At 41.6% G+C, this 23,298-nt stretch overlaps 1 protein-coding gene across 4 annotated transcripts in view; it reads left to right on the top strand.

The window, feature by feature from the left end:
- Nucleotides 1-19,869, top strand: part of Zfand4 (zinc finger AN1-type containing 4) — a 49,837-nt gene extending 29,968 nt beyond the window's left edge. For 2 of the 4 annotated variants that reach the window (XM_070020887.1, XM_070020886.1), the window contains exons 7-11: nucleotides 5,288-5,435; nucleotides 12,010-13,119; nucleotides 15,171-15,225; nucleotides 16,898-17,012; nucleotides 18,339-18,531. In XM_070020887.1, coding sequence (XP_069876988.1) covers nucleotides 5,288-5,435; nucleotides 12,010-13,119; nucleotides 15,171-15,225; nucleotides 16,898-17,012; nucleotides 18,339-18,474 — 1,564 coding nt within the window. In that variant the 3' untranslated portion in view covers nucleotides 18,475-18,531. Of the gene's footprint in view, nucleotides 1-5,287; nucleotides 5,436-12,009; nucleotides 13,120-15,148; nucleotides 15,226-16,897; nucleotides 17,013-18,338 lie in introns of those variants that run through there. The other 2 variants (XM_070020888.1, XM_070020890.1) reach the window with 2 other exon arrangements.
- Nucleotides 19,870-23,298: the final 3,429 nt, after the last annotated feature.

Raw genomic sequence — 23,298 nt, 5'->3', positions numbered from 1 at the left:
TTTCCCTATCATCCCACTTGTTGGTATTGTGGAAGTTGTAGTTTTTACTTTATGTACGTATCCTTTTTTTGCTTTGGTAGTTATTTTTGTCCCTTTTTCTATAAAGTGTTGGGAAATGAGTCTGATACGTTCTTTGGTATATATGCTTTGCCAAAGATTTATCTTCTTAATCTTGCTAAAAGATACAACTGACCCTGCAGGGACCTGGCCTCAACTAATGACAGCTGGGTATGGCCACTGCTCCATAAAAGGGCCTCAGTGCCAGTTACACTGAGGATTAGCACACCTATTCTCTTCGGACTGCACATTGCTGAGAAGACTAGCTGGGTAACCACAGAGGACATATTTCATATGCTCCACTCACTACAACACAACTTCCTGAACTACCAGAAGGACACCACTATCGTGAGACTTACAGAGAAAAAGAGACTCAGTGTATTGAGGTAGATAGATAGATAGTGTGTGTGTGTGTGTGTGTGTGTGTGTGTGTGTGTGTGTGTGTGGGCGCGCACCTGCGTGCACATGTGCGGGCGCACATCAGCCCTAAGGCTTGAACTCCAGACCTTGGTGCTATCCCTAAGGCTGCTTTTTTGCTGAAGGCTATACTGGCATATATTTAAAATAATATTCCCCAGAAGTGGTGCTGTGGCTCAAGTGGTAGAGTACTCCTTGAGCTGAAGAGCTCAGGGACAGTGCCTAAGCCCAGAATTCAAGCACCATAACTGACAAAATAAATAAATAAATAAAATAAATAAAATTTAAAAATTCCCCAACAAGCCTATGGATTGCAATTCTGTTATTATAGCAATCTAAATATGAGTTTTTTGTTTTAATATGTTGAGAATATACTGTAACTTTACACATAGCAATACACACTGTGTTCAAAATGTTCCCAAATTATATTCATGTCACTGTCATTTGCAGTTTGTCCAACTGAATATACAATGATGACAGCCATATCCAGTCTGTCACAGTCACTCAGCTCTGTCACTATGGTATAAAAATATCCAAATATAAGGTTTGAACATAGCCACTGTGGCTATATTTCAAGAGAATTTTGTTTGTGAACAAATTTGAATTTTATATAAATTTCATGTTAAACAATACTATTACTTAAATTTCTTAAGCTATTCAAAATGTGAAAACTAAGCTGGGTGCTAGTGGCTCATGCCTGTAATCCTAGCTACTCAGGAGGCTGAGATCTGAGGATGAGGATCAGTTCAAAGTTACCCGGGCAGGAAAGTCCGTGAGACTCTTATGTCAAATAAACCACCAGAAAACCAGAAGTGGCGCTGTGGCACAAGTGGTAGAACACTTGCCTTGAGCTGAAGAGGGACAGTGCCCAGGCCGAATTCAGCCCCATGAATGACAAAAAAAAAAAAAGTGAAAACTATTCTTAACTCACAGGTCTCCTGTTAACAGGCCAGATACCACCCATATACATGACTCCCAATTTAAGAAGAAACAGGAAGAATTTGATTCATTTTATATAAAATGTAGCATCAGCCACATTTTTAGTGAATAATGCTACATTATTGTTTAAGAAAGATGAAGAGAGATGATAAGGCTTAAATGATAATTTGTCTGCAAAAATCAAGTGAAGTCTTAGGTGTGGGATGAGTAATATTCATGTGGAAATAAATATCACATTTATTCATCTCTTATTCTTTTTGAGGGGAGGGGCTTGAACTCAGGTTCTAGGCACTGTCCCTGAGCTTTTCTGTTTACAGCTATCACTCTTGCCACTTGAGCCACAGCTCTACTTCCTGCTTTCTTAACCAGGCTGGCTTTGAACCATGATCCCTAGATCTCAGCCTCCTGAGTAGGTAGGATTACAAGTGTGAGCCACCTGAGCCAAGTGGCCATCTCATTTTCTTAAGTTATATTATAAATTAAGACACTTAAATATTTTTGGATGAAGTTTATAAATTACTGTTATCTCAGTATAGTTACTTTTTTTTTTTTTTGCCAGTTCTGGGGCTTGAGCTCAGGGCCTGGGTATTGTCTCTGAACTTCTTTTGCTCAAGGCTAGCTACAGCGTCACTTCTGGCTTTTTCTCCGTATGTGGTAACTGAGGGATCAAACCCAGGGTTTCATGCATGCTAGCAAGTACTCTCTCACTAAGCCACATTCCCCACCCTCTAATTACATTTTTTACATATAGAAAAATGTTGAGGTTCTAACTGGTCTCAAGAAAATATGTTCTTCTTTGAAAAATGAGGTGAATTTAAAAAGTGATTTTTATACCATAAAATGCATCCAGTAAAATATTTATCATGATTGTTCTTTTAAACACACATCTTCCTTGAGAGAATAGGGTTTTTTAATGACAGTAGTATTGAGTCAGAAACATCTTAAGGGGGCTGGGAAGGTGGCTCAGTGGTAGAGCGCTTGCCTTGCATGCCTGAGGCCCTGGGTTAGATTCCTCAGCACCACATAAGAAAAAAGAAAAAAGCCGGAAATGGCGCTGTGGCTCAAGTGGTACAGCACTAGCCTTGAGCTGAAGAGCTGAGGGACAGCGCCCAAGCCCATAGTTCAGGCCCCACAACCGGACCCCCCCCCCCAAAAAAAAGAAACATCTTAAGAGTATTCAGTAAAAGTAAGGTTAAAATGCAACAGTGTACAGAGAAGTAAGGATAAAATATTGCCAAGTAACGAAGAATAGAGTGCACTTGAATCATCTCTTTTAGGTCTGGGTGCTGTCCCTCAGCTTTTTCACTCAAGGCTGACACTCTACTACTTGAGCCCTAAGTCCACTTCTGGCTCTCTCTCTCTCTCTCTCTCTCTCTCTCTCTCTCTCTCTCTCTCTCTCTCTCTCTCCCCCCCCTCTCTCTCCCCCCCTCTCTCCCCCTCTCTCTCTCTCCTCTCTCTCTCTCTCTCTCTTTTTTTTCCTGGTCCTGGGGCTTTGGTGCTGACCCTGAGCTTCTTTTGCTCAAGGTGAACACTCTACCACTTGAGTCATAGCACCGCTCCTGCTTTTTTGAGTAGTTTATTGGAGATAAGAGTCTCAGGGTTTCCTGCCTGGACTGGCTTCAAACTGCAATCCTCAAATCTCAGCCTCCTGAGGTAGCTAAGATTAATGTATGAACCACCGGCACCTGGCTTCACTTCTAGCTTTTTGGTGGTTAATTGGCGATAAGAGACTTACACACATTGATCCTTGATCCTCAGATTTCAGCCCCCTCAGTAGGTAGAATCACAGCGTGAGCTGCCAGGGGTTGGCCCTTCCACCATTTAAGATGTACAACTAGGAGTCTGGGGGAATGGCTAAAATTGTAGAGCCTGCCTAACAAATGTGAGTGCAAAGTACTAAATTCAAAACCTAGTACCACTAAATGATAATGTTTAGAAATGAGCTATCCGCTATTTGCTCTATTTTTTTATGTTGCTAGTATGTACTTTACAAACATTAGAATATGCCCTGTTAAGGCCATCCTAAATCGATCCCAATTTTTACAACTATATAAAACAGGAAATGTTAACCCTCACACTTTGGCTACCTAGCTCAATTATATTTAAATATTTACGTAAATAAAAGTTAGAATTGGTAAAGAACATGTATTCTTGTTCTGCTCTAAGTTTTAATCATTCTCATAATGTGTTGTGTGTTTGTGTATGTGTATATACAAACCCTTACCATTATAATTTTTAATTATTGAAAATGTCCTGAAACTTCAGTATATTTGTATTTGGTTCATCAAGGCTTTTTTGGATATGCACCAAGAAATATACAAAGTATAAAAACAGGATGATGAGGAAAGCTGGCTGTGTGCTTTCAACTCACTTACTTGTGGGGGAAGGTAGTGAGGGACAGAATGTGAGGAGTAAAATGTGGAAAGTGTGATCAGGGAAGAGGGGGCCCCAGATATTTATTTCTCTAAAGTATGAGTAGATAGTCATTAAAACATTAAAATCGGTTTAATAATGGGTGTCATGGGCTTTAGTGCTATGATTTGTGATGTTGTAGGTGATTACATTCCCAAACATACCTAGAAAGTCTTTTTCCCAGGGCTTAAACTCAGGGCCTAAGTTCTGTCTCTGAGTCTTTGTGCTCAAGGGTAGCACTGTGCCACTTGAGCCACGGCACCACTTCTAGCTTTTTCTGAGTAGTTTATTAGAGATAAGGGTCTCACAGACTTTCCTGCCCAGGGTGGCTTTGAACAGTGATCCTCAGATTGCAGTCTCCTGAGTAGCTAGAATTAGAGGCATGAGCCACCAGCACCCAGGTACCTAAAGATTTTTGTTACCCCTTTTTTTGAACATTGTTTTTTGTTCTGTTAAGAACAGAAGATGTTCTGATAATACCTAAGCGAGTTTGTTGTTGTTGTTTGTTTGTTTGTTTTGGTTTTTTTATTAGAGCCCCTTCAGGATATACAATTTTTTTATTTTTTTATTTTATTTTTTTCGGTCGTGGGGCTTGAACTGTGGACCTGAGCGCTGTCTCTCAGCTCTTCAGCTCAAGGTGAGTGCTCTACCGCTTGAGCCACAGCACCACTTCCGGTTTTTCTGGTGGTTAATTGGAGATACGAGTCTCACAGAGTTTCCTGCTTGGGCTGGCTTTGAACCACAATCCTTAGATCTCAGCCTCCTGAGTAGCTGGGATTACAGGCATGAGCCACTAGCACCCACCTTTCCCCCCTCCCATTTTTTTTTCTTCTGTGCCATGCTTTTTCATTCTAGTTTGTGGAAATATGATCACCCAGTGATGTTGGCTGTACATTTATGAGTCTTGGCTGATAATCTTGGCTGACATCTTGTGAAAATGAAGTTTGCCTCTCTAAGAATGTGGCATCGTGGGTGCTCCAGTGACACCAATTTCTAGGATGAACTGGATTCAGAGGAGCTCAGCTGTACTAGATTTCCAGTAATACTAGATCATGATGTGGTATTTATCCCTATTTAATTTTTCTCAAGTATAGATGTTTGAAATGTATTTCACTTATATTGACAGAATGGGTGTAGTGTTTTATCCTTAACAGCATCTATAGTTGCGATGACACATAAGTTTTTGAATCAAAGCTGGGCGCTGGTGGCTCACGCCTGTAATCCTAGCTACTCAGGAGGCTGAGATCTGAGGATTGTGGTTCAAAGCCAGCCCAGGCAAGAGAGACCGTGAGACTCCTATCTCCAGAAAACCAGAAGTGGCGCTGTAGCTCAAGTGGTAGAGTGCTCGCCTTGAGCTGAAGAGCTGAGGGACAGCGCCCAAGCCCAGAGTTCAAGCCCCACGACTGACCAAAAAAAAAAAAAAAAAGTTTTTGAATCAAGTGCTCAATTATTTCCTTTGCAGTGGTGGTTCTGTGTATAACTTGTATACAGATGAGGATGAAGAAGCTGAGCCTTCTCCTTCGGGGCAACAGATCATTGAAAATTCAATCACCATGAACAAGATGAAGCTGCTGAAGGCGAAGATGGAGAACATGAACCTCAGCAAGAAGGTGACACTGTTGGCATTTGGTCAGGGTTTCTCTAGCTTACCCAGAAGAACTTACGGCAGGGAAGTATTCAGAGGTACAAGGGTGTCTCATTTCATGTTATCAGTCAAGACTCATTATTGATATAAAGAGGATCCATTGGGCTTTGGTGGGCAGCAGCATTTTTAAGTAGTTCATTTATTTTTTTCTTTGTGCTGGTGGTATCGCCTGCTCTCAGGGTCTCGTGCTGTCCTTACCTTTTTCACTCAAGGCTGGCACTCTACTGAGAGGTGAGGCACAGCCCCACTGCTAGTCTTTGGGTGGTTAGTTGGAGATGAATCTCTTGGATTGTTTTCCAGGCTGGCTTTGAACTGGAATCCTCAGATCTCAGCCTCCTGAGCAGTTAGGATTACAGGAGTAAGCTAGAGCTAAGAAAGATTTAAAAAAAAAAGTAACTTATGCTGGTAATAGTAATTTTTAAATGCTATTTTCATATTTAATGTGGAGAATAGCAGTTTAGCTTTAGTAGACATTGATAGTTTATCTAAAGTCACTTCAAAGTGATTAAACCAATTTGTACTCTTTCCTGCATTGAATGAGATTGAGATTTCAGACTTTCCACAGTCTTACCCTCTAACTGACACAGTTCTCCTTTTTAAGTTTTTGCCATTCTGATTGGTATGCAGTCATTTTTCTTTTGGGTTTTTGTTTTTTTCTGGATATAAGTCCTTTGTTTCAAACATACATGTATGTGTATGTATATATACATGTGTATATACATATGTATACATGTGTATATATACATATATGTGCACACAAATATATAACCACTCTATTTCTTTCATTCTGTTAGTGGCTTACTCCCTTTCCTCTGTAATAAAAGTCACAAATATTTAATGTATCACTTAATGAATTCTAATTACCTACACTTGTTTAGACATAATACAAGTTTACAAGGTTCTTTTATAATCTTTCCCAATCAATAACTACTTTTCCCTCCTTCTAGAAGTAACTACCATTTTAACATCTGTTACCATAAGTAAGTTGACTATTTGGGAACTTAAATAAGTATTATGACAAAGAAAATACTCCTCATTTTGGTCTGGTAAATTTTTGTTCAGCATAATTTTTAAAAATTCATCTATGGCCAGGTGTCAGTGGCTCACACATGGATCCTAGCTACTTAGGAGGCTGAGATCTGAAGACTGCAGTACAATCCAGCCTGAGCAGGAAAGTCCATGAGACCCTTATCTCCAATTAACTACAAAAAAGCCAGAAGTGGAGTTGTGGCTCAAGTGATAGATCACTAGTCTTATGGAAATAAAACACAAAATAACCCTCAGTGACAGCACACAGGCCCTTGAGTTCAAGCCCCAGGACTGGCACAAAAAAATAAATAAACAATATAAAAGTCTGAGCTGTTACACATAGCCATTAATTCTCTTTTTATTGATATATACACATTTATTTATTTATTTATTTATTTATTTATTTATTTATTTATTTATTTATGTTGTCAGTTGTGGGACCTGAACTCTGGGCCTGGGCGCTGTCCCTCAGCTCTACAGGGCTAGCACTCTACCACTTGAGCCACAGCGCCACTTCCAGCTTTTTTTCTGCTTATGTGGTCTGAGAAATCGAACCCAGGGCCTCATGCATGCACTGAGCCACCTTCCTAGCCCAGATATATACTACTTTATATTGTCCACCTTAATTTATTTCTTTCTCTTTTGGATAATGAGTCAATCAGGTTTACTTGTGTTTTGACTTCTATCAGGCTGCTTTGACAACGCTTATTGCTTATTTCGTGGGCATATCCACTCCTTTTAGGGATGACATACCTAAATAAACTTACACAATCATAAGGATAATATATGTATAACTGTAGAGATCATACTAAATAATTTTGCAGAACATTTGAACTACTTTACATTCCATTAATAACATGCATGTTCTAGTTTGTGCCACTTCCTTGACAATCCTTGATGTTGTCAACTGCTTCATATTAACCATTGTGATGACTATGTAGTGGTTTTAATTTTACTTCTCTAATAAGGAATAATGACTTTCCTATGATTATTGGAAGGTGGCTATGCAGGACTTTTGCTCAGTTTTAAATGGGTTATATTCATTTTTCATTGATTTTTAGCTGCATTTTGTTCATTTGCATCTATATGTGTGTGTGTGTGTGTGTGTGTGTGTGTGTGGGTATGAGAGAGAGAGAGAGAGAGAGAGAGAGAGAGAGAGAGAGAGAGAGAGAGAGAGAGAGAGAGAGAGAGAGAGAGAGAGAGAGAGAGAGAGATCTATCATCAGCCTGTAATCCTAGCTACTCAGGATTACAGTCCCAGACCATACTGGGCAAAAAGTTCACTAGACCCTATCTTAACCAATGAAAAGCCAAGCATCCAGCTGTCATCCTAGCTATGTGGGAAACAACTAGGACCACAATCCAGAATGGCCTATATATAAGTGCTAGACTGTAGACAAAAAATAACTGAAGCAAAAAAGAGTTGGGTCCTTGGAGGCAAGGTGGTAGGACACTTGCCCAGCAAGTACAAGCTCTGAGTTCAAACCCCAGTGCTGCCAAAAATAAAAACAAATTGTTTATTTATTTATTCATCCATTCACTCATTCATTAATACCCAGACTATGATCCTCTTACTTATGCTTCCAAAGTAGCTGGAATTGCAAACATGAGCCATGTGTCTGGCATGACTTGGATCATATTCACTCCTCCTGTCACCGTCAGTTCTCTTCTTTCCCTCCGTCTTGTTCACATACTCTTCTCAAATACTCCCCCTTCTACTTTTAGGTTTTTTAAATTCTAGATCCCTCATGTGAGAAGGAGAAATCTAATATTCCTCTGAGTCTAGCTTATTTTGCTTGACATAAAGATTTCCAGTTCCAACCATTTTCCTGCACGTGGCATAATTTCATTCTTCTTTATTGCTAGTAACATTGTATGTGCATATATATGTATGTGTGTGTGTGTGTGTGTGTGTATGTATAATCCCACATTCTTTATTCATGCATGTGTTTTATTTTACATTTTTGTAAAGTTTTAGCAAGAAAATTCATTTATATATTTTTAGTTTAGGACCAGTTCCTACCTTGTTCTATGTGTATTTAGCTCCATTAAGTGACAAGACAGAAGAAACTAATACTTAATGTTGGTGTTAGGAAAGCAAATATGTACCAAAATTAAGAACTTTTAAAAAATCCAACAACTATATGACAAAAAGATCTGTTACAATGGTTCCTGCTTCACAAGAAACAAAATAAATTTAGTCCTTGGGGATCAGTGAAAGACATTGTAGTTGAAACCCATTTGAGACATGTGGACTCCACTATCATAGCCCATCCTGGAGAAGCTGTAAGGGATGTGTTGCTTCCATCCTAGATATAGACCTAGGTGGAAAGGAATTGCAGTACTATGAAGCAATAGAGGCAAGGATTTATTTTAGCATAACAGGATTAAAGCAGGGAGAAAAAGAAAAGAGAGAGAAACATTTCTTGCTCCCCTTAAAGGAAATGGTAGTTAAAGACTCCTCCATTTGGTCTGGGAATGTGGCTTAGTGAAAGTGTTTGCCTAGCATGTATCAAGCCCTGGGTTCAATTCCTCAGTACCACATACCAGAAAAAGCCAGAAGTGGCGCTGTGGCTCAAGTGGTAGAGCGCTAGCCTTAAGCAAAAAGAAGCTCAGGGAGAGTGCCCAGACCCTGAGTTCAAGTCCCAGGACTGGCCAAAAACAAAACAAAACAAAAAAAAATCACTCCTCAATTTTACCTTTTGAATTTCAAAAAATGTCCAGTCCTTCAGAAATGCTGTCAGACTTTACTGTGACACCCATATACTGTTTTAAGTTAACTAATATTTCTCATGTTTGCTTTTTCTTCCTGATTTTTCCGCCTGGTCTATTAGCATGTTAGTTCGCCATATGACATTGCTCCTAAAAGCGAAGCATATGTCTCTAAAATATAAAGGCTTTTTCCTGTGCCATCCATCTAATACACTCGCTAAATGTGTCATTAATGCACATTATTACATCCTTAGTCATATTTTTCAGATCTCAATAATGTGCTTCATAGTATTTGATTTGGTTTGGGTTTGGATCTGGAATTTTATTAATAACAATCATCACTTGTCCAGGCATATTAGTGTGTGCTTATAATACCAACCACTCATAAGGCTGAGGCAGGGGGGATCATTTGAGCCAAGGAGTTCAGGACCAGCCTGAGATTCCATGGTAAAAAAGAGTCATGCATTTAGTGTTTAGTTGTAATATTAGTTCCTTTCATGTAGCATACCATGAATTCTGTTTAGTTGTAATGCTTCCTTAGTTCCTTTTAGGTAGAACTCTTTTTTAGTGTTTGGAAGCATGTCTCAGTTGGTAGACAATAGCCCGTGAGCAGAAGCATTAGGTATCAAGTTTGATTCTGTCTTAGACTAAAAAGGAAGGAAGGGAGGAAGGGAGGGAGAGAAGAAAGAACAGAATTCTTTCTTAACTTTAGACATTCATGTCAAATATTTATTTGTTTGCCGGTTGTAGGACTTGAACTCAGGTCCTGAGTGCTATCCCTGAGCTTTTTCGTTCAAGGCTAGTGCTCTGCAACTTTGAGCCATAGCACCACTTCTCGTTTTCTGGTGGTTAATTGGAGATAAAATTCTCATGGACTTTCCTTCCCAGGCTGGCTTCAAACCGTGATCCTCAGATCTCAGCCTCCTGAGTAGCTAGGGTCACAGGTGTAAGCCACTGGCACCCAGCTACATCAGATATATATATTTTTTTGATCCAGTTATGAGGCCTGAAGTCTGGGCCTGGGCACTGTCCCTCAGTTCTTCAGCTCAAAGCTAGCACTCTACCCCTTGAGCCACAGCACCTCTTTCAGCTTTTTTCTTTTTGCTTATGTGGTGCTGAGGAATTGAACCCAGGGCCTCAGGCATGCAAGGCAAGCGCTCTACCACTGAGCCACCTTCCCAGCCCCAGATATTTTTTTTTTAAAAAAAATATATATGTATATGTTCACATATACATATATACCACATTTTATTAATCCATTCATCTATGAGGGGCATCTGGGTTGGTTCCATATCTTAGCTATGGTAAATAATTGGCTGCCATTGCTTTTAAGAGTCAAGACTTATCTTTAATTCTCAACTTCACTCTCTCTGTGATACTTTTTTTTTTGTCCGTCTTGGGGCTTGAACTCTGGGCCTGGGCTCTGTTCCTCAGCTCTTCAGCTCAAGGCTAGTGCTCTACCACTTGAGTCACAGCACCACTTCCGGTTTTCTGGTGTTTAATTGGAGATAAGAGTCTCACGGACTTTCCTGCCTAGCTGGCTTTGAACCGCAATGCTCAGATCTCAAGCCTCTTGAATAGCTAGGATTACAGGCATGATCCACCGGTGCCTGGATCTCTTTGTGATACTTTTTTTTTTTTGTGAAAATACTGTACAGAGGGGGTACAATTACATGGGCAAGATGAGTACATTTCTTATTAAGCATTGTAGCCTCCTCCTTTGTTTCCCCTTCCCATCCTTTTCCATTCCCCCCCCCACTCAGCCCTCCCACCCACACCAAAGTTGTAAAGTTCGTTTTCAACATAGCGACCTGTACATCTCATTGTTGCAATGGGTCCACTTGTATCCCTATTTAAACGATTTGTTTTTCCCCCTCCCCTCCACAAATTATACCGACATCAAATACAGTGAAGCAAGAGTTATACCGTGGGGGAGGGACATACAAAGCAATCTTTGTGATACTTTTATTGGAACCTCTGTGACAGGAGGGCAAAAGCCCACTCCCCAGATATGCTGATGCCTTAGAAGACTGACAGGACTCTGGATATATAGTGTGTAATTGTATTACAGCAAAAGTTTGACGAGTAGAATGTACAAAGGGAAAAAGAACATGGAGTCAAGTCCACTGAAAACCAAGCCCGAGGTTCCCAGGGTCCCCACCAGAGGGCCCCAGCGGATGGGCTCGGTTTCTCTGACCTGTGACTACGTGTGAAAAACGCCTGTTCCAGGCTCGAGAGCGACCCTGTGCACGGGGTTTTATCTGGCACGCCTGTGTGGACGCCCTTGGCCTGGCATGTGCAGTTTCCGCTTCCAAAATAGCAGGCGTTCTGCGGAAAGCATGCTGTTGCTCGGCAGCTGCGGTGCTCTGGTCCGCTAAGGAAGGGAAATGCATCCCAGAAGTCAGTGCTGCTTAGTCTTGCACGTGGTACCTCTCAGCGGTAGCAGGTTAGGCCTGTCAACTCTTGAACAATCAATCATCCTCGTAGGAAAATTGTCGACGATCTGTAATAAGTCAGCAGAATCATCCCTAACGTAATCAATGTTTTCTTTTCCATAAAACTCTGAGAAATACTCAGTAATGAAGACAATAAGTAAAACAACTATTGTGCTTGAACATCTTCAGAAAACTAAATAAAGCAAGACAGCTTTTAAGACTTTAATCTTGAAACATTTTCATTAAGGTCATAACAATGCTCATGAGTGTCGTCGGTAAGTAACATTTTTCTTTGGTTCATTTGTGTTCCTAGGTAGAGACAAAGACTGTGTGAAGGAATGACATGTCCCCTCTTTGCTTGCAGCCTAAGAAGGTCGTCAGGGTGAAGCCCCGCCCGCCCGTGGCTCCGCGGCCGGCCAGCGGCTCCTCGGCGGCGGCGCGGCACCGGCTGCTGAGAGTCCTGCCACACATCGGGCAGCCCTGCCCGCCCTGCCCGCCCTCCCCGTCGGCCGCTCCTCGGCCCGAGGCCTCCCGGAATGCAGGTGTGACAGTTCAGCCTTCCGCCGACAGACCCCCGCCGTCCGCGTCAGGCGCAGCGCCCCGTGGGGAGGAGCCCCGGGAGCGGGGGCCGCGCGCGCACCCCTGCGCCGAGCCCGCGCTGGTCCGGGAGGACTGCGTTCTCCACCTCGGGTCCTCCCTTCCCCGGCGGACAAAAGCCTTCTCGGGGACCCAGCCGCCGGGCAGCGACGGCGACTCCGCCTTGGCCCACGCTCCGGACCCGCGCGTGCCCACAGAGCCGATCCCCGCCGCGGGGCTCGGGACCGCACCCGCGGCCGGGGGCGCGGGCGAGCGCAGGGGCGGCCTGGACGGGGCCCGGAAGGCCAACGCCGAGGCCGCGCCCACCACTGGCGAAAGAGGGGCGCGGGCCCCGGAGGCGCTCGCGAACCCCTGCTCCAAGGCGGCCAGCGGCGAGCCCCGCAGCGCCCCGAGTCCCCACAAGAGCAGGCTCCTGTCACCGCTGCGCTGCGCGGCCGCGGCCCCGCTGCACCCTGCGCTGCTGAAGCCGCCGCGGCCGGCGATCAAGGCCCCGCCGTGCGCTTCGCCATGCGCCCCGCCAACCGCGCGCCGCCCGCTGGACACGCGGGCCCCCGAGGCCGCCTTCCCGCGGACCGCGCGCCTCCGTGCCGTCAAGGTGGACTCCCCCGGCAAGAGGCCCGACGTGATCTCCAAAGGGGAAGCGCGCGACATCACGGAAATGGCCAACAAAGCCTCTAAAGAGCCCGTGGGCTGCGTCAATAACATTGGGTTTTTTGCTTCGCTCGCGCGGAGCGCCAGCAGAGACAGTGTGCAGAGCACGCGGGGCTCCAGCCGGCTGCGGCCCTCCGCCCTGGGGCTGGCCGCCAGCCTCCAGCACTTCCAGGAAGACAGCGCCAAGAAAAGCTCCCCCCAGAGCGAACCCGGGGAGGGTTTTCTAGTAAGTATTGTCCTTTCCATGCGCTTTTTCCCTCTTGCAGTGACAGCCTGTTTAAAGCTTGGTTTTTGTTTAATTCCTTAGATTGGATATTTTTGGGAAAGTTCTCCGGAAAAAAAACGATTAACTAGTTTGCAGGAACACTCCTTCCCATCCACCCCCTCCCCCATCCCTCCACCCCCGCCAGTTCTGGGCTTGATCTCAGGGCCTGGGCACTGTCCCTGAGCTTTTTGAGCCACAGCGCCACTTCTGGCTTTTTCTGTGTATGTGGTACTAAGGATCGAACCCAGGGCTTCATACGTGCTAGGCAAGAACTCTACCACTAAACCACATTCTCAGCCTTAGAAATCTTTTTTAATGAGTTTTATTTTATTCTATTTTATTTTGTGCTGGCACTGGGGCTTGAACGCATAGCTTGGAGGTTGTCCCTTAGTTCAAGGGTGGTGTTCTACTACTTGAATCATGGCTCTGCTTCTGGCTTTTTTTTTTTTTTGGTCGATCCTGGGGCCTGAGCTCTGGGCCTGGGCACTATCCCTCAGCTCTTCAGCTCAAGGCTAGCACTCTACCACTTGAGCCACAGCGCCACTTCCAGCTTTTTCTGCTTATGTGGTGCTGAGGAATCGAACCCAGGGTCTCATGCATGCAATGCAAGCACTCTACCACGGAGCCACCTTTCCAGCCCTGCTTCTGGCTTTTTTTTTTCTGGTTAATAGTAGATAAGAGTCTCACAAACCTTCCTGCTCTCTTATCTCGATTCCTGAGTTGCTAGGATTACTCATGTGAGCTACCAGCAGCTAGTTAATGATTGAATTTTATTATTTATTTTTATTTTTATTTTTTTGCCTGGGGCTTGAACTCAGGGCCTGGGCACTGTCCCTGAGCTTCTTTTGCTCAAGGCCAGCACTCTACCACTTGAGCCATAGTGCCATTTTTTTCTGTTTATGTGGTACTGAAGAATTGACCAGGGCTTGATGCATGCTAGGCAAGCAATCTACCACCAAGCCACATTCCCAGCCTAATTTTTTTTTTTGTCTGTCCTGGGGCTTGAACTCTGGGTCTGGGCACTGTCCCTCAGCTCTTCAGCTCAAGGCTAGTGCCCTACCACTTGAGCCACAGAGCCACTTCCAGCTTTTTTCTGCTTCTGTGCTGCTGAGGAATCAAGCCCAGGGTCTCATGCATGCAAGGCACGTACTACCACTGAGCCAACTTCCCAGCCCCCGATTGAATTTTAAATGAGTTTGTCCTAAATTGAAAACTGTAATATGAAAAAGTTCATATGGTTTATCAGTTTGCTTTTATTTGTTTGAGATAGGGTCTCTTCTAGCCTCAGACTATGTAGCCCAGAATAGCCTTGAGCTCAAAACCTTCTGTCTTTGCCTCCTAATACTGAGATTTCCAATGTTCACTACCAGATCCAATGTTATCTTGTTTTTCTCATTATTTTTTTTACTTTCTTTTTTTTATTGTGAAAATACTGTACAGAGGGGTTACAATTACATGGGCAAGATAATGAGTACATTTCTTATCAAGCATTGTTGCCTCCTCCTTTGTTTCCCCTTCCCTCTCACTATTTTTACTAGTGCTTTTTTTCCAAACTAATAACTCTGAGCCATCAAATTATACTGTTTTAAAGATAATAATCAGGGGCTGGGAAGGTGGCTCAGTGGTAGAGTGCTTGCCTTGCATGCCTGAGGACCTGGGTTCGATTCCTTAACACCACATAAGCAAAAAGAAAAAAGCCGGAAGTGGTGCTATGGTTCAAGTAGTAGAGTGCTAGCCTTGAGCTGAAGAGCTGAGGGACAGCGCCCAGGCCCAGAGTTCAGAGTTCAGGCCCCACGACCGGACCCAAAAAACAAAACAAAACAATAAAGATAATAATCACAGTGTTGCTGTAAGTATGAATCAGATTCCAAGTTAATTAATTTAAAAATAGATTAAATAACAAAATGGAAGCCTGACAATGTCTTCGTAATAAAATACAAATATTTCATGTTTGGTGATTTCCTCTATTCTCATTGACTCACCTCTGTAGGTGTTTTGTGTTTTAATTGTAGTCTGCCCGTGGTAGTGGAATGAATGGAAATAATGCAGCAGCAGGGAAAAGAGTCGGTAAGCTTCATATAATTTTTAAATAAATATAAGGCCACTAATCACACCATTATCATTACTGTTGAATTTCCAAAGGTACGTGAGACAGTCATTCTGTAGTGTGAACCAGGTAAACTCAATCCTTCAACTTTTTTCCTTCAGAAAGTGATTATATAAATGGACTATTGTTATCTGTTGTCTGAGAAAGAGGAATGGTCTCTATGAAAAGATAAGATTATTGAATAATTAGCATATAGATTTCAATGCCTGCTCTGCCCTTATGGCTATTCACTCTAGGTGGTCTGCTGGATCATTCTGAGGCATTTCCCTAGAAAGGTGTTCTTCTTGATCAAGAGGCGTATTAAGGGTCCTTTTGGGATAAACTGGCTAATTAATTCTGGATAAAAGAGGAACTATCTCTAGAAGGAGTTCTTCCCATGGCAAAGGAAGAAGACTAGCTGCAGTGTTACCGTTCCCTCCTCACAGTGGCAGCACCTTCAAGCTGCTGGGCTTGATGATACAGTGAAGAAATTCATTCATTGTATTCAGACTGTTTTCCTTCTTTCATGCTTTAATACCCAGACCAAGGATAAACAAAACCATTACCAAAGGTGTAGCCACAGAATTGAAAAAAAACTTTATATACTATGATTGTCATATGAGTTTTGTGTTTTTAAAGACACTTGAAGATTGTTTTCTATTCCTTACCAAGAGGGTCAAGATGGTAAAGTCCTAATAGATCAACTTTTTTTAAAGTTCTTTTTAAAAAGTATTTTTGTTGGGCTAGGAAAGTGGCTCAGTGGTAGAGTGCTTGTCTTGCATGAGGCCCTGGGTTCGATTCCTCAGCACCACATATGCAAAAAGAAAAAAAGCTGGAAGTGGTGCTGTAGCTCAAATGGTAGAGTACTAGCCTTGAGCTGAAGAGCTGAGGGACAGTGCCCAGGCCCAGAGTTCAGGCCCCATGACCGGACCCCCCCCAAAAAAAAGTATTTTTGTTATCTTTAAGTAGTTGTACAAAGGGGTTACTATGCAACATGTCAGTTTATCCTGGTCATCATTCTCCCTCATCTTCCCCATCCCCTCTATTTTGCTAGTTTCATAGGATTTACATTGAATATTATGAATCTAATTCCCCTCCCCTCCATTTCTCTCCTCATTCAATTTCTTCTTTGTATCTTAGTCTTGCTAAATAGCCCAGGCTGGGCTTGAATTCACCATTTTCCTGGCTTAGGCTCTCAAGTATTGAGGTTACATACAAAGGCCACTTGCCTGGGCTTCTTACCTTTTTATTCTTGTGCCAGTTCTGGGGCTTGAACTCAGAGCCTGGGCACTGTCCCTGAGCTTCTTTTGCTCAAGGCTAGCACTCTACTACTTGTGCCACAGCATCACTTCCAGCTTTTTCTGAGTAGTTTATTGGAGATCTCATGGACTTTCCTGCCCGGGCTGGCTTCAAACCACAAACCAGATCTTGGCTTTCTAGGTAGGTAGGTTTACAGGCATGAGCCACTAGCACCCAGCTGCTTATCTATTTTCAAGTACAGTTCAGTAATATTAAGTACATTCATAATTACTAGACAACCATCAATTCTCCAAATGTTGGTGTAAGACAAGACTGATTTGTGCTTTTGCTTACAAGTAGTCCACATTTAGAATCATGTACCTGCATTAATCAAGGTGTTCTTTCTCAAAACAGGAGAATGCCCTCATCACCTCCCACCCGTGAAAGCCCCCCTTCAAACAAAGAAGAAGACAAAGCATTGTTTTCTTTGTGGAAAGAAAACAGGACTGGCTACTAGCTACGAATGCAGGCAGGTTGGCCAACTAGAGAAGCTGAGATACTTAGCAGCCCTCAGACTCATTCCTAAGTGGGTGGAGTAAAGAAAAGTAGAGAGTTCATAGTTTCCCAAAAGGAAAAACTGACCCTCAAGCTACTCATTAAACTAGGAGACTTAAGCCAATGGGAGAAGGTACCTTTATCTAATGTTAAATAGATTGGTTTGGGTTTGAATGTTGCCTAGAAGAACCTCTCTTCCAAGATTCTATTTTATTGTGCCACACTAGGGCTTGAACTCAGGGCCTTGCATTGCCTTAGCTCAAGGTTGGTGCTCTACCACTTGAGCCACACCTCCAGCCTGGCTTTGTGCTACTTATTTTGGAAATAGAATGTCATAGACTTCTGTTCAGGCTGGCTTTGAACCTCCATCCTCAGATCTCAGCTCTCTGCATAGCTAGGATTATAGGTAGCCACCAGCACCCAGCTCAAGATTCTCTTTTAAAGTGAAAAAGAAAAAAAGACTACAGTGAAAGTTAATTTACTATACATTTTAGCAATAATAGGTTATAGTAACTTCAAAAGAGTTGAATACTATATTTTTAAAGAATGAATTTTTCTTACCATAATTATGTCTTACATTACCACTTATTGTTATCTTCTAGGGGTGGTGTCTGCCCTAGGGTGAGACAGACACTGAAAATGACTTCTGCTTTTTAGAGTGGACTGTGTTCTAATGAATATCACTTCCCTCATTGCTAGAACCATTTTTCAAGTTCTCTCATTCATAGTATAGTTAGATTTTACATAATTTTTTTTTGTTTGGTCGTGGGACTTGAACTCTGAGGGCCATGGCACTGGGCCAAGGCTCTTCAGCTCAAGGCTAGCGCTGTACCACTTGGAGTCACAGCACCACTTCCAGTTTTCTGGTGGTTTATTGGAGATGAATCTCATGGACTTTCCTGCCTGGGCTGGCTTTGAACCTTGAGGCTCAGATCTCAGCCTCCTGAGTAGCTAGGATACAAGCGTGATCCACCAGTGCCCAACAGATTTTATATAATTTTTATGAGACTGAATTTCTGAAAAATTCATCAAGTATAGGAAGTACAGTGAACGTGTTTAACCAAGTTTCAGTTTGCGTGCTTTGTAAAGGGCTCTTTCATACTGTATTCTTCGCATAAAATTAACTTATTCTTTTGGAGCGGGCTCTGTCTGTGCTTGTGAGTAGAAGGGAAATGTCAGCACTGACATTACTAAAGAGATGCGAGGGGCTCCTGTTGGACTGCCTAAAGTTGGGCTCTTGTAAAGAGATGAGCCTTTCACAGAAATGCCATTGTTCACATAAACTTTTTTTGTGCTTTAGATGTGGAAACAACTTCTGTGCATCTCATCGCTATGCAGAAACTCACGGCTGCACCTATGATTACAAGAGTGCAGGGAGGAAATACTTGCAGGAGGCAAATCCTGTGGTTAACGCACCAAAGCTTCCAAAAATCTAACTTTCCCCTGCACCCCACTGCTCTGCCCGAGGAATCGCATTATATTGACAGAAGACATGTTGCTTAGACTGCATTATTTTTGTTCGTCTCCAAAAGATTTGCCAAATAAGAGCATATAATGCATACTGTTGAAGAATGAGAGTGCTCCTGTATTTGATGTCTTTATTCTTTGGTAAATCAAAACTTTTTAAAGTAGTTTTAAAAGCTTTCCACTATAGCTTTGTTCTTACATGTCTGTGTTAAGTGTTTTATATTTGCTATTACAATTTTACTAGACATATCTTCAAAAGATGCACTTGAGGAAGCTGCTGTTGGCTGTGTAACCAAGCTCCCAGGCTGTACAGAAATGAGTGGTCGTGTAATGGCACTATACAAAGTGACCATATTTTGTCTGTATTTCTTTTTTTGAGGGGTTGGGGTAAGTAGGGGTATTTTAAAGATCCCATGTGTGAAAGTTTATGAGTTTACTGGCAAGTTCTTTTTATTTTCAAACTACTTTTTATAAAAAAGAACATTTGGTTTTCTAAATATCTATATATTTCTTCCATATTTAGATTAGCATTCAGATATGTATCCATTCTCTAAAACACATCATGTTGATTATAGTATATATTTATTAAAATACTACTTTTTAAAAGGTAGTTTTTTAATAAGACAATGTCCTACTTGTCATTAAATACAGGAACCAACTTTTTTTAAAAAAATGGCTACACTTGAAGCAAAATTTTACAGCTTGGCTTGTTTTTCTTATATATTGAGTGCTACTACCAGAAGAAATTCAAATAAATATTCAACTTGACTATGAGTTTATTTGATTATTTACAGTAAACTTTCTAAATATATTTTATAAAACTGTTAAATAAATCAGTCATATATTAAACTTGGGGAAAATTATTAGCAGTATAAAAGCATTCTCAGATGTAATAAATGGATCATCTAGACTTGTGGGCCAAGGCATACTGCCATAAATAATTCTCTAAATATGAATGCATATAGTAGGCTTGATATGTGCTTTGTGTTCTCTGTTTTCTTAAGTATAAATAAGTACATAAATAGAGAGCAATAAGATGTTGGGTTTCATACACTTACCACATTCCTGTCTCTCAATTAACCAGAAATAAAACCTCAGGCTAGTGGCAAGAAACAGTACATCAATCCAGCCATTAACCAGCCTTTTAGAACATAAAGAATAATTTAGCATAGAGAATAATTTAGGTAGTAAAAATCTGTAACCAATGACAACTTCAGATGAGCAAATCTCAATGCAGAAACACAAAAAAATACAACACCTCAACAAGTCAATAATTACATAATAAACCATTTCAGTGATACTGAAGTCAGAGAAATCTCAAATACTCCACTCAAAAGAATGATAAGAATGGTCAATGAAATTAAGGCATAAATGTATAATATGGTTAACATGATGTATTTTCCAGAATGAATACATATTTGAACGCCAATCTGAATATGGAAGAAATATACAAGTTAACTACATTGGAAAGTCAAACATTCATTTTTTTATAAAAAGTCGTTCAAAATGAAAACTCAAAGAGAATACAAATAAACAGATAAATGAATTTAAAGAAGATACAAATAATAAGTGAATAAGGAAGATAATGCAAGATAGATAAAATTCAACAAAGAAATCATGAAAACCTTGAAATTATGAAAATGAAAAGCTCAATAAATTAAAATGTAAAAACTCAGTTGAAAATCTTTCTAGTAGAGTTGATCAAATGAAGGACAATCAGGTTTACTGACATGTTGAGTGCAATACAAGAAGCAGATGAGAATAACCAGTACAAATGAAAAAGGAAAACATTTGGCACACTATTAAAAAAATAAATCAATGATGATACATCAACATAGAAAAAGTAGAAGGTGTATGATCTAAAGGCATAGTATATATAATAAAGTATCAGGACAAAATTTCCAAAATCTTGAGAAAGGAATGTTCATCCAGATACAGGAGACTTTTCGGACTCCAAACACACAAGACCAGAATAGAAGTATATATACAAGCTTCAGGAGAGAAGTGTCAAGTTATATACAAAGGCAAACCTCTCAAAGCAAATTTCACAACAGAAACTTTAAAAGGTGGAATTGAATGATACATTTTAAGCCCTGAAATTAAATGATTCCCAGCTTAGATTACTGTATGAGGCAAAGTTATCCTTCATAATTGGAGAAATTAAAAAATATACAAAAGTTAATGGAATTCATGGCTACTAAGCAAACACTGCAGAAGATACCTAAAGGAATCTTAAACAGAAAAAGAAAAAAAACATGGTAATCTCTCTAGATGAGTAGATGAGGAGTAAGAAAGACCCTACAAAATAAAATAACAGGGCTTAAGTAACTTTGCAGTAATAATTCTCAATTGTCTAGATTCTCTAATCAAAAGATTAGCTGGGTGCTAGTGACTCACACCTGTAATCCTAGCTGCTCAGGAGGCTGAGATCTAGGGATTGTGGTTCAAAGCCAGCCAGGGCAGGAAAGCCTGTGAGACTCTTAGCTCCAATAAACTCAAAAGGCCAGAAGTGGAGCTGTGGCTCCAATGGTAGAACACTAGTCCTGAGTACAAATGTTCAGGGACAGTGCTCAGGCCCTGAGTTCAGCCCTAGGAACACGAGCATATGCGCATGTGCGCGCGCACACACACACACAACACAGACTGACTGATTCACTTTAAAAAAAAAACATGCAAACGTGTTGCCTTTCAGAAATGGACTTGACTGACCAAACACAGCTTAAACTAAAAGGATGAAAGAAAATAAGCTCCTAAGCAAATGTTGCTACAAAGCAGCAGGGGTGTGTATACACACACTTGACAAAGCAGACTAAAAGTTATACTTAGAAGAGATAGAGATCACTACATATTGCAAAGGTAACAATGCATCAGGAGAATATAACAGTTGTGAACATGTGCATACTATCAGCACACTAATTTAATGAAGGAAATAATACTGGATGGAAAAACTCATATCTGAACATATCAGTAGTTGGGGACTTCAGTGCCCAGCTCACCAATATAGATCAGACAAAATCATAACAAAATGTAAGAACTGACCCTATAGATCAAGTAGACTAAACAGAATATTTCACTCAGTAGCGGTTCATGGAATTTTTTCCAAATAGGTCATATATAAAACAAATACAAGGAGCTGGGAAGGTGGCTCAGTGGTAGAGTGCTTGCCTTGCATGCATGAGGCCCTGGGTTCTATTCCTCAGCACCAAATTAGCAGAAAAACCCAGAAGTGGTGCTTTGGCTCAAATGATAGAGCACTAGCCTTGAGCTGAAGAGCTGAGGGATAGTGCCCAGGCCCCATGATGGACCAAAAAACAAAACAAATACAAGAAATATAACTAGAAGACCACAAGGGAATAAAAAGTACAAATCAGTGAGAGAAAGTAAGGTATTCAAACACATGGGGACTGAACAATTTACTTTGTATGTGTATGTGGAGCGGGGGGGGGGGGGGGGGGGAGTCCTGGAGTTTGAAGGTAGAGCCTGGATGCTATCTCTGAGCTGCTTTTGCTCAAGGCTAACCCTCTACTACTTGAGCCACAGCACCAGTTCTGGCATTTTCTGGGTAGTTTATTATAGGCTGGCTTTGAACCACAATCCTCAGATCTCAGCCTCCTGAGTAGCTAGGATTGCAGGCATGAGCCACCAGCAGCTGGCACAATTCACTTTTCATCAATGGACTAGTAAGGAAATAGGAGGGAACTTTTTAAAAAAATCCTAGAATCACATGAAAATTAAAACACAACTCAGGATCTTTGGGACAGGACAAAAGGAGTGCTAAGAAGAAATTTTATAGCCATGAATGCCAACATTAAAAATAAGCTGTAAGTCAGGTGCTGGTGGCTCACACCTATCCTACTGATTCAAGAGACTGAGTTGTGAGGTCACCATTCAAAGCAGACCAAGAAGATAAACCATAACACTTTTTTTCCTTCAATTAACTAGAAAAAAAAAGCTGTAACTGGAGGCGTGGATTAAGTGCTAGAGTACCAGCTACGAGTGAAAAAACCAAGCAGGAGCATGAGGTCCTGAGTTCAAGCCCCAGTAATCTCCTCCCCGCCCCCACATACATTTCGAATAACATAATGATCCTCCTCAAAAGTATCAAAGAATTTAGGAAACAGGTCAAACTCAAAAGCAGTAAATGAAAAGAAAGATTATTGCAGAAATTAATGAAGACCAAAAGATGGATACAGTGATTCAGTGAAAAGTTAGACCAGGTTGATAAACCTGCAGCCAAACTAACAAAATTAAATGGAGAGAAGACTCAAGTGAAATGAAGAAGAAAAAAAAATGTGAACTCAAAACAAATACCAATGAAGCCAAAAGGAAAAGCACTTTCACAAAAGACTGAAAAGACACAACAAAATTAGAGATAAGGGACAGACATCACAACAGTGAAATTCAGAGGGTCATTATGGAATAATGTTGTCAGTTATGGGTCTTGAACTCTGGGCCTGGGCTCTGTCCCTCAGTTCTTCAGCTCAAGGCTAGTGCTCTACCACTTGAGCCACAGCACCACTTCTGGTTTTCTGGTGAGGTAAGAGTCTCACGGAAGGGGCTGGGAAGGTGGCTCAGTGGTAGAGCGCTTGCCTTGCATGCTTGAGGCCCTAGGTTCGATTCCTCAGCACCACATAAAGAAAAAAAAAGCTGGAAGTGGTGCTGTGGCTCAAGAGCATTGGCCTTGAGCTGAAGAGCTGAGGGACAGTGCCCAGGCCTAGAGTTCAGGCCCCACGACCGGACCCCCCCCCCAAAAAAAAAAGAGTAGATAAATGTTGGGCTGGGAAGGTGGCTCA

The sequence above is a fragment of the Dipodomys merriami genome, unplaced genomic scaffold, assembly GCF_024711535.1.
Source record: "Dipodomys merriami isolate MVZ:Mamm:240054 unplaced genomic scaffold, mDipMer1.0.p SCAF_14, whole genome shotgun sequence".
Taxonomy (NCBI): domain Eukaryota; kingdom Metazoa; phylum Chordata; class Mammalia; order Rodentia; family Heteromyidae; genus Dipodomys; species Dipodomys merriami.
The sequence above is the reverse complement of the archived record's forward strand: the minus strand, read 5'-3'. Positions and strand labels throughout refer to the sequence as shown.